General features: G+C 44.2%; 1 protein-coding gene across 5 annotated transcripts; it reads left to right on the top strand.

Moving 5' to 3' along the window:
* The first annotated feature begins 2,248 nt into the window (after window positions 1–2,248).
* LOC119362220 lies at window positions 2,249–5,972 on the top strand. 5 transcript variants are annotated; one of them, XR_005173215.1, is made up of 5 exons: window positions 2,252–2,738; window positions 3,303–3,364; window positions 4,078–4,122; window positions 5,110–5,260; window positions 5,745–5,972. XR_005173215.1 is itself a non-coding variant. In XM_037627418.1 (3 exons), the coding sequence occupies exons 1-3, from the start codon at window positions 2,559–2,561 to the stop codon at window positions 5,780–5,782; spliced, it is 369 nt and encodes a 122-aa protein (XP_037483315.1). In that variant the 5' UTR covers window positions 2,254–2,558; the 3' UTR covers window positions 5,783–5,972. The 5 variants fall into 5 exon arrangements, 1 of the variants encoding a protein (XP_037483315.1); XR_005173214.1 differs by having other exon boundaries at window positions 2,249–2,738; window positions 4,078–5,260; XR_005173216.1 differs by lacking the exon at window positions 4,078–4,122 and having other exon boundaries at window positions 2,253–2,738.
* The last annotated feature ends 4,670 nt before the right edge of the window (window positions 5,973–10,642 follow it).

The raw sequence follows: 10,642 nt of genomic DNA, 5'->3' as shown, positions 1-10,642 counted from the left end.
ATAGGTATTTGTAATCTGGAATAATAAAAACAGCAAGGTAATGAGCGATAAAAGTGAGCGTAAACGGTATTGCAATGGTAGGAAACAAGTCCTACGGCTCATACTTTCACTAGTGCAAGTTCTCTCAACAATAATAACATAGATAGATCATATAACAAGCCCTCAACATGCAACAAAGAGTCACGCCAAAGCCACTAATAGCGGAGAACAAACGTAGAGATTATGGTAGGGTATGAAACCACCTCAAAGTTATTCTTTTGGATCGATCAATAAAAGAGTTCGTACTAGAATAACACCTTAAGACACAAATCAACCAAAACCCTAATGTCTCCTAGATACTCCATTGTCACCTCAAGTATCCGTGGGCATGATTATACGATATGCATCACACAATCTAAGATTCATCCAACCAACACAAAATTACTTCAAAGAGTGCCCCAAAGTTTCTACCGGAGAGTCAAGAACGTGTGCCAACCCCTATGCATAGGTTCATGGGCGGAACCCGCAAGTTGGTCACCAAAACATACATCAAGTGTTGCCATAAAAGACTCAATCCGATAAGATAACTTCAAAGGGGAAACTCAATTCATCACAAGAGAGTAGAGGGGAAGAAACATCATAAGATCCAACTACAATAGCAAAGCTCGGGATACATCAAGATCGTGCCATAGAGGGAACACGAGAGAGAACACGAGAGAGAGAGAGATCAAACACATAGCTACTGGTACATACCCTCAGCCCCGAGGGTGAACTACTCCCTCCTTGTCATGGATAGCGCCGGGATGATGAAGATGGCCACCGGTGATGGGATCCCCCCTCCAGCAGGGTGTCGGGAAGGGCTCCCGAGAGGTTTTTGGTGGCTACAGAGGCTTGCGGCGGCGGAACTCCCGATCTATCTTCTGTTCTGGAGGTTTTAGGGTACGTAGGTATATATGGGTGCAAGGGCTATGTTGGTGGAGCTTTCGGGGCCCCATGAGGCAGGTGGGCATGCCCTAGGGGGTGGGCGCGCCCCCCACCCTCGTGGCCAGCTCCCGTATCTTCTGATGTAGAGTCCAAGTCTATCCGGTGGCTTTCCTTCCAAAATTAACTTCTTCAGTTGATTTCATTCCGTTTTGACTCCGTCTGATATTCCTTTTCCTCGAAACACGGAAATAGGCATAAAACAGCAAATCTGGGCTCGGCCTCCGGTTAATAGGTTAGTCCCAAAAATAATATAAAAGTGGATAATAAAGCCCAATATTGCCTAAAACAGTAGATAATATAGCATGGAGCAATCAAAAGTTATAGATACCTTGGAGACATATCAAAAGGCAAGGATATGAAGTCATCGGCCGAGAGGCTTAGTTACCGTGATGCCGTCGAGCTCGGCTAATGTCGAGGCACCGCCAACAGCGGGCGTGCAACTGACGGAGGGGCCGCTTGCTGCCGAGGTGCCGACCGGCGTACACCCGGGTGCATTAAGCTCCAATGTCCGTGCCGGCGCCGGAGACACGAATACCACCTCCGCCGGAGACACCAATGGTGCCGCCTGCGCGTTGTGCGAGTTGCTGGCCATGAAGCTGGGAACCAGGGGCGGCCCCTGTTGGCCACCCGCAATCCACGTCGTCAACCCCTGAATCAAGGTAGGCACAATGGCGGTGAGAGTCGTTCCCAGTTGTTTTTGCACTTGCTCTTGGACAATCTCCGGAATCTGTGCCACTTGTGCCTTGAGTTCTTGAACCTCGCGCGACTGGCTTTCCAAGCTGGTCTTTCTCTCCTTTCGCCCACCAGCAGTATAGTATGATGACCATTTTGTGGACAAGCCTTTGCCGGCCACACGACCAGCTCACTACAGCTTACTGAGCTTATCCTCGTTTTTCATTACGTTCAACGCCCTATATATAGTGTTGTCCCAAGCAGGGGAGCTCTAAGACGACCCCGCCACTACACCACGGCACTGCATTCCCTACCGACGTGTGTTGGTAAAAGTCACTTTCGCCGACCGACTGCAGGTCGGGAAAACTTCTATCAAACTGTCGGTCGGTAATACTCACGTGTACCACCCAACAGTCGGTCGGGAATGCTGAAGCATGTAGCATCAAACCGTTGGATGGTAAGCAGTGCACTACTATCAAACTGTTGGTCGGCAAATAATGCCGACCGACCATGGGTCGCCAATTGGGCCGCTCAAAATATCTGCGCGCGCGTGCGTGGGAAACTTAGCGCGCGAAGCCCATCTAAAATTTTCGGCCCCTTATCCCCACAGCCCACCCTAATTCCACCTATCTCTGCGCCCTCTCTCCCTTATCTCCTTCTCTCCCGATCTGGGCGGCGGCGGCGGCGGCTCCCGTCCTCTTCCTCCACTCCTCTCCCTCAGATTGAGCTCCGCCCAGAAGTAGAGGCTACGAGGCCATCAATCTGTGTGCGTCTAGCCATGGAGGGCTCCCCCCACTCGCGCTCCTTCTCCGCATGGAGCGCTACCAGCCCACACGGTGTAGATCCACTACCCCTGCGTCCTCCCCACGCCGGCCGCCGGTGGCTGCCGCATAGATCCGTTCCTCCCCCACCTGCTGCACGCGATGGCGCACGCTACCATGCCGTTTTGGTGCTGCCCAGACCGCTGCCCCTACCCTCGCGCTCTAGGCAGAGGCTCATTCTTCTTGGTGGTGACTACACGTTCCTCCCAGGTGGTGGCGCTCTCTGCCTGCTGTCTTGCGTTTCTCCCAGCGGCTGTGCCCTTTGACCACTACCTCGAATCAGTGAGTCCTTCCCGTTTTCTTCGAATTTGATGTGCAACTGTATGCATGTCTTTGTTTATCTTGAATTCTCTCAGACCCATGTCCGTCAGTTACTCAATTTGCAATAGAACTACACATCTTTCCTAGATCATAGTTGTTTGATTATTAGCAAACAATGATTCTTTACCTATCATTTTTGCGTCCGCATATCGATCCGGCAATAGAGAGATGAAACTGCAAAGAAGCGTGTCTGAATTTTGTCTGAACGTTGTAAATAACAGTTGGTCAAGAGTCATATGGGTACAGTGCAGCATATCACCTCTGCCCCTACACAATATACATGTCATTGGTCATTACTTATTTCTTTGCTGAGATAAGTTGAGAAATAACTTGTTTTGTTGTTTTCTAATGTGAACTACACGATATGGACATTTCACTCCAGTTTGTGCTATTTTTTAAACTCTTAACTGACATGTTGATATGTCATTCTAGAATTTTGTTGTTTCTGTTGGAACCTATATTATCAATTTTACACCTTGCAGAATTTATGACTAACAGGTTACATGCTGGTTTCCTACTGTTTAGGTTTCGACAATGGACATTTGAACAAAATCATATACTAGAGACTGCTTGTATTATAATAGAAGGTAAACTTACCAATCGAACAGAGTGAACAATACTTGTATTAGAGTGTATTGCATGTGCATTGTGGTCACTAGTATCAATCCATAGAAATTACACTATATAATGATGGATGAAACAAATGGAACCTATATCCTGACCACTACTATATTGTAGCTTCTAAAACACTTGTATGCACAGATAGTTTCTCTTGTTTTTTATAACTGATACATTATTGAGATAAATCTCGCTCAGTTTTTATAGTGGGGAAGGAAAGCTTCAAGATGTTCCATTTAAAGTGATGATATCTATTTGAAAATAAATTCATGTGCATACCTCCTCAATCCTTACATTAGCATGTCTCCGTTTCTCTTATTCAAGAGAAGCGTGAAACAAAGCACTCATTCAAAATTCTATGCTATCAGAAATAAGGTCATTAATATTCAGATATATGCATGTAAACTTGGCCAGTCAATCATCAAATACACACACATACACACGCACGCACGCTGGAAGGTGGTGTTCATGTTTGACAAAATTGTACTTGCGTAGCAATAGTTCCTGCAACAACTAAAGTGTTCCTGATCCATTGTGGGGCGTTGCTAGGCCTTGATTTTGACATTTATAAAGTATTGCTCAGATCTGTTTGGTTCAGATTTTGACTTTATTTTTCAGCTACATTGTTCCTGTTATCCATTGCGAGGCATATAAATGCTTTGATTTTGACTTTATTTTTCAGCTGAGTACAGCTAGTATTGAATAAAAGTTGGACAGATGCAGATAGGTAAGTGTTATCAATATGATGGTTTATGATCTACCAGTGCAAGCAATCACTATTGATGAAATAATTATGAGAACTTTTCTTGTAGAGTATAATAGATATTTTATATGCAACTATTCAGTTGACTTGTGAAGGAATAGCTAATGTCATGCTTGAATAACTGGGTTGTTTTCATGACCTTAACAGTGCAAAGCTATGAAGCTGTCATGCTTGTATAAGTGGGCAGTACATAAAGCTGCTGTTATGACCTTAACCATCCAAAACCAAATTACTCTCAAACTAGAGAGCAAGAAATTAGGAGATAGTTTCCTGTAGAATAATAGTTCCTGTATGTGCAGCAATTCAATTGCCCTGTGAAGTAATAGTTGATGCCATGCTTGTAAGTGGGTTGGTTTCATGACCTTGACAGTGCAAAGCTATGCACGTAACGTTCACATTTTACTTTGAGTTTCCCTTCAGCAATTACTTGTGAATGTTTCAGCACTGAACTGTATTTGGCTGAGTATATTAATATTCAAACTTGTTTGTGTCGCTTTCACTATTTTGTGAGCCTTTAATCGCTCTAGTGTTCACATCTTCTATCTTGGATACTATATCTTTTATTTGATCTGACTGGACGCTTATTTATGATTATCACAGATAAAAAATATATTTTGTTATGTTTGTTGTCGATTTCCTTAAGAAATAAAGTAGTTGCTGCCTGAATCAGATAAATTATTTTAATATTCACTTCACCAATGGAACATTTCCCTGACTTGTGTTATTAATGTAGTCTGACCATCTTTATTTCCAACAACATATACTATTAGCAGATGTTGGAATTCATATTGGCTTTATACAAAAGAAAAACTTTTCTTATAGTATTGTTCTATTGGTGAAGTGAATATTAAAATAATTTATCTCAAGGAGAAACTGAAAGAATTCCAGATCTTGATGAATGTGTACTAAGGTTGTGAGGATCTGAAGAAACCCTTTTTCCGTTGCATGTAGTGGAGCAAGATTTCTTATATCTGGGTGAGGGCATCAATCAATGTTGGGATAAGCAATCTCATCACTACAATATATAGCTACCACAGTGGACCAGGCGCGTTCTTGAGCATAGCTAGATGGAAAAACATCTTTCGTGAGCTGGCATGTGAAGGTAACTTGACCCATCCTGTTTATTTTGTGAAATTTAAACTCAAATAAGGGATGTATTCACCAGCTAGTCAATCTCCTTTCAGGAAATAGTATAAAAAACTCTATGCTTAGCACACATCTGCTATGAAAAGTACATCATCGATAAGCCTAGTTACTTAAGTTGTCCTAGTAAGATCTACAATTTTGTAAAATAAGTCTGCACAAGTGTAGTCCATGAAATCAAGTTAAATAGCTAGATAAGCATGTTATTTTTAATGAGAAGAAACAAACGCCTTTGCTGACCTATCAACTCCTTATGGAGATAGTGGGCCGGCTGGGGTGATCTCAGCTGAGGATTAATGTTAGTGTTAACACATGGCTATTGAATTCTCTGTATCTATTACTACTTATATTTTTGAGAATGTGATGATCCTCTGTTGGAATTTTGCTACTATAGTCTAGCTTCTATTAGTGTATTATAATTGAGAATTTTTTAACTTTTGTAGGAAACAAACCAAAGGAGTGCATTCACACGGAGCCATGAAGCCAACGATCTACGTCAACTAGATGTTTTCGATTTCATTTTGTACAACTGATGTCTCATACTTGCATCTTTTACCTGTCCTTCTGTGAACTTGATGTATGGTGTCTTGGTGGTAATGTTTAGAACATACTGAAGTGTATGTATCTGACAAATAGTTAATGGAATAAAAAAATGTTTGGTGCACCTGATATGAGCTTGATGTATGGTGTCTTCCTGATTATACTTGAAAATCAGTACCATGTGTTAATTAAAGCAGTGGCTGGCTAAATAAAATGCAGATGAATTGTTGGTTGGCAAAGAAAAATCATGTTTGATTGTTGGTCGGCAAAACAAACCTCGTCTGACAGTCTGTTGGGAAAGGCTAATGCCAGGACCAACAGAATGTTGGTCGGGAAAGAATACCCCGTCCAACAGTTGGTCGGGAAAGGCCAATGGTTGCCCCAACAGGCTGTTGGTCGGGAAAGGCCCATGGCAGGCCCAATAGACTGTCGGTCGGGAAAGATACTCCATAGCCGTCAAGCAGTTGGTCGGGAAAGCTATGTCGGTCGGGAAAAGCTTTTCCCGTCTGGACTTTCCCCAACAAACGTTGTCGGTCGGCACTAGTCTTTCCCGTCCGACTATCTGTTGGTGAAACTTGGATTCCCGACCAACCTGTCTGTCGGGATTGTGGTGCTGTGGTGTAGTGCGCGCTACTGCTTTCAGTCTCCTGCGGAAGGAATGTGAACCATTTAGAAATTTGGCTTCATTAATTAGAATGCAACCATATGGAGCTAATTATGCGGGGGTGTATTCCTTACCAGAACACGCTCAAGCGGCATGGTCTTCGGATCCATGGTAAGCTCCTTTGTTACCGGTTCCTCCTTGTACCGGGCCCTGACATAGTTCCTGTTCTGCTTGTCACGGTATTTATTGAAGCGGGGCGGTAGGCCTTGCTCGGCACACTCCACGTCCCTCTTGTCCCATATAGGCTCCGCCACTCTGTAACCGCCGGGACCGAGTTGGTGGACCCCTAAGTTCAACTCCCGCATTTCTTTCCCCCACTGACTTGATTCCACGGTTGCGCTGCTCTCGCACTTGATCTTGAACTCCTTGTAGTCATCTTCACAGATCGAAGGATTTTTCGCCTTGATCTTCTCATAACTATCACCTTTGTCAATCATTTTCTTCACCGCGCTTCTCCAAGTAGACAGGGTCGTGCTCATCCTCGTGATGGCAGCACTGTTCACTTTATTCCCTGAGAGGCGTGTGTTTGCAAAGTCAGCGGGGAACTTGTATCGTTCGTGCAGCTTCGTGCAGAGGAGGCTGCGCAAATTCCCTCGGTCCTTATGCCTTAGGTTCTCGATGTTGATCGAGAAGGTGCTCCGGAGAATGCACCCGAGTTGAACCGAGTACCCCTTGACTAATTCTTTGGGCGCCGTTGGATGCCCCTCAGAGGACACTTCAGTAAATTCCTCCTTGACGGTGCCGAGCACGTTCGGGCGCTGGTCCTTCCGTTGCCTCTTCGGTTGGCTGCCATCTGTGCGTGCGCTGCCATCATCAGTGGTGGCATCCTCGGCGGCTATATCAGTGGTGTTGTCCCCGACGCCACTAGGGGTTGTGTAGTCAGGATCTGTGTCTTCCACGGCGTCCTCATAGCGGTGAGGTTCTTCCTCCATCTCCTGGGACAGCTTCCAGAATTGCTTGCCCGAACCGACGGCCTCATCGTTGTAGGCCATGTTTCGCTCTAAATAGGAAAAAAGTTTGGTCAAAAAGTTGGTTATTGTCAAGGAACAAGATCATGGTCTCATCATTTAGGGTTTGTCGACACCGAGGCATCCTAAAAGCTAAGCTTTTATCATTTAGGGTTTGTCGACGCCGAGGCACCCTAAAAGCCTAAGCTTTCATCATTTAGGTTTTCATCAACACCGAAGCACCCTAAAAGCCAATGTTTTATAATTTAGGGTTTGTCGATGTTGAGGCGCCCTAAATGCTAAGTTAAGTTTTCATCATTTAGGGTTTGTCAGCGAGGGCAGTTGATCCTACTTAATTAAGTATTAAGATTCCCCGGCCCATGCATTAGTCGCAAGTACCCCATATGTCCTGTTTTTAGCAAAGTCATGCTAAAATTCACAGAAAATTTCAGCATGACCTTTGCTGAAAATAGGACATATGGAGTACCCAAATTTGCCGGAACGGAAGTTAATTGACATTCCAGCAAACTCAAGGGCCTCTCGGGGTACCTGCAAAATCATCACGACACGATGGTCAGAGACATGACCTTTGCAAAATGGTCGGAGACACCATGGTCTTTCTCAATGTGATCAATTGATGGATCAACACGTAAAACATGTCCAATAAGTATGATTTATAGAGTCAACATCAGTATGAATATATATATAAAGTTTTTCTTCATCAGCCAGGCCCATGCAAGTAACTGCATCCAGCAACTATTTCTGCTACTCTGTAACTAACTACACTCTGTATTTATAGAGTCATTTCAAATGAGATCAGATTGAGCTCCAGCTGCAGCTGCAGCTGAGGGATCCATGAGCCATCATGCCAGCCAGCCAGGAAATAAACTTTACTTTCCAAAGGAAATAAAAATACAATGCATACATACATACTTAAGCAGGTAGATAGATAGATAGATAGATAGATAGATAGATAGATAGATAGATAGATAGATAGATGAGCATGTTCTGTTTACAAGAATGAATATAAACAAGCAAAGAATGCATGCATGCATATCAAAAGAAAACTTTGTCAGATAATTGCAGTAATATACGGAGGTGCAAGATAATAAACCAAATAAAGTGAAATCATGGAATCTATGTAACATGAAATGGCAAGGGCACTGGTATGCAGGGGAAAAGGATATCCAGACTTTGCCTTAAACTCCTTCAACTACATAAATCATGTGGTTGGTGCAACTTAAGACAGGTGTGCCAGAGGCAATCATCATGTTCCAATCAGGAGTACTCATTTGGATAAGCTCTTAGTCTGACAATAATGACTGGAGATGACCCTGAGAGAAGATAGGGAAGGGTGCGGTTGGTGGTGGGGGTTGCAAGAGTAGTTGGAAGTTGGAACTATTAAAGTAGCTGTTAGGAAGTCTTGATCTGGTTCCCATGGTTGCCAAATGATACCAAACAAACTGAACATAGCAGACTACCAGGAAATGGTATAGCAAAATGGCCTACCTGACTCACAAGCTACCAGAACAACCACAAGTATCCAATATGTAGAATCTACAGAAAGGTGATATTCTTAACTTACATAATAATAATATTGCATATTTGTGTCTTTCACCAAGTTAAAATACCAGTATGAAAGCACAACGAACAGTATTCGGTTGGTCCTTACTACTGAATTCTTCTTGTGAACACTTACACTTTTAACTACTGCAATTAACTCTCAAAAGTCCAACAAGTTGGACATTTATCAAGCACCAAATAGTCAGAACATTCAGCATATTTATTATCAACTATAAAATATGGGTTGCAAACCAAAGAACTAAGAATACTTTGTCTGATGATAACTATTGCAAACCAAACAAGTAAGCATACTTTGTTAGATGATAACTAACCAAACAGCAAAGAGAATCAGAAGTTGAGCGCAGAGCAGAGCACATGTATATACTTGTATCACTATCTTGGAGCCAACAAACGCCTCAATTTTTCTCCAATCGCAATCAAACCTGTTACGCAGAAACACAAACAGAGAGATACATGTAACTAACGAGGACAGACAGACAAGGTAACAAGAACTCCACAGCTCAATTAAGCCTCAGCATCATCACATATTTTCCTAGAAATTTGGTACAACATGTTGGGTGTGAGGGGCATCACCTCGAATCCCTGGCTTGCTGATGGGTGGAAGGCAACGTCAGGTTGGGGAAGACAAAATGCTGCACGATCGAGAGACGCTGCCCTGGAGGTCGACCGCGATGCAGAATTGGTCGGGGAGGTCGGCGGGCTCTGGGTTTGGGGAGGCCGGCGGGGAGGACCGCCGCGCTGAGAGGACGGCGAGGGGGTGGGCCGCGCTACACACGGCAAGCGCAAGCCGACGCTGGTGGGGGCGGGCGGGCGCTGAAGCGGGAGGAGGCAGCTTCTCGGCAAAGACGGCGAGGGCGCGGGTTGAAGTGCGCGGCGACAAGGCAGGCCGTGCGGTGTTGGACGGCGAGCACGAGGTTGACGCAGGCGGGGCCGCGGGGGGAGGGGGCGCTGGAGCGGGAGGACGTCAAGGGAGGCGGCGCGCTCGGCGAAGGTTTTGCGACCTCGATTTCGGGGGAGATGGGGCGACGGGCAGCAAGGTGCAGAAGCATTGGGGGCGGTGGTGGTCGGGTGCGGCGGGGGCAGCGAGCACGGCTGGGGACGTCGAGCACGGGGGCGGCGCGAGTGAGATGAGGCAGAGGAGGGCTTAGAGAGAAATGTGAGATTGAGGATTTTAGTGGGGGGAGGCTTAGCAATGGCGCACTCCCTAGCGGTGCGCCATTAGTATGTTTTTTTATAGCAATGGCACACCCCGAGCGGTGTGCCATTGGTAATCTTTTTTTAGATAGCAATGGCGCACCACGCCATTAGTAACTTTTTTTTTGCATAGCAATGGCACACCAGTCAGCGGTGCGCCATAAGTAGTTTTTATTATTATTATTTTTATTGCATCAAATAATTTTTTAGAAAATGAATATGAATATGAAACAGTAATTTTTTTTTATAAAAACAGTAATTTTTTTTTAAAAATATCATCAAATTTGTTATTTGAAAATATTTATGAATATGAAAAAATATCATCAAATTTATTATTTGAAAATATAATCAAATTTGTTATTTGAAAATATAATCAAATTTGTTTTTTTTTTGGATTTTTAGTTGCATTCAT

Source organism: Triticum dicoccoides, chromosome 2B, assembly GCF_002162155.2.
Source record: "Triticum dicoccoides isolate Atlit2015 ecotype Zavitan chromosome 2B, WEW_v2.0, whole genome shotgun sequence".
NCBI classification, from domain to species: Eukaryota; Viridiplantae; Streptophyta; class Magnoliopsida; order Poales; family Poaceae; genus Triticum; species Triticum dicoccoides.
Note: the sequence above shows the minus strand (reverse complement) of the source record. Positions and strands in the feature narration are given on the sequence as shown.

What these genes read in the sequence shown, in the direction of transcription:
- LOC119362220 (XM_037627418.1), top strand. Translation starts at nt 2,559, where the DNA reads ATGGCGCACGCTACCATGCCGTTTTGGTGCTGCCCAGACCGCTGCCCC. An exon ending in TTGACCACTACCTCGAATCA is followed by an intron (nt 2,739 to 5,109) that starts GTGAGTCCTTCC and finishes CGTTGCATGTAG; the next exon opens with TGGAGCAAGATTTCTTATAT. An exon ending in TCGTGAGCTGGCATGTGAAG is followed by an intron (nt 5,261 to 5,744) that starts GTAACTTGACCC and finishes TAACTTTTGTAG; the next exon opens with GAAACAAACCAAAGGAGTGC.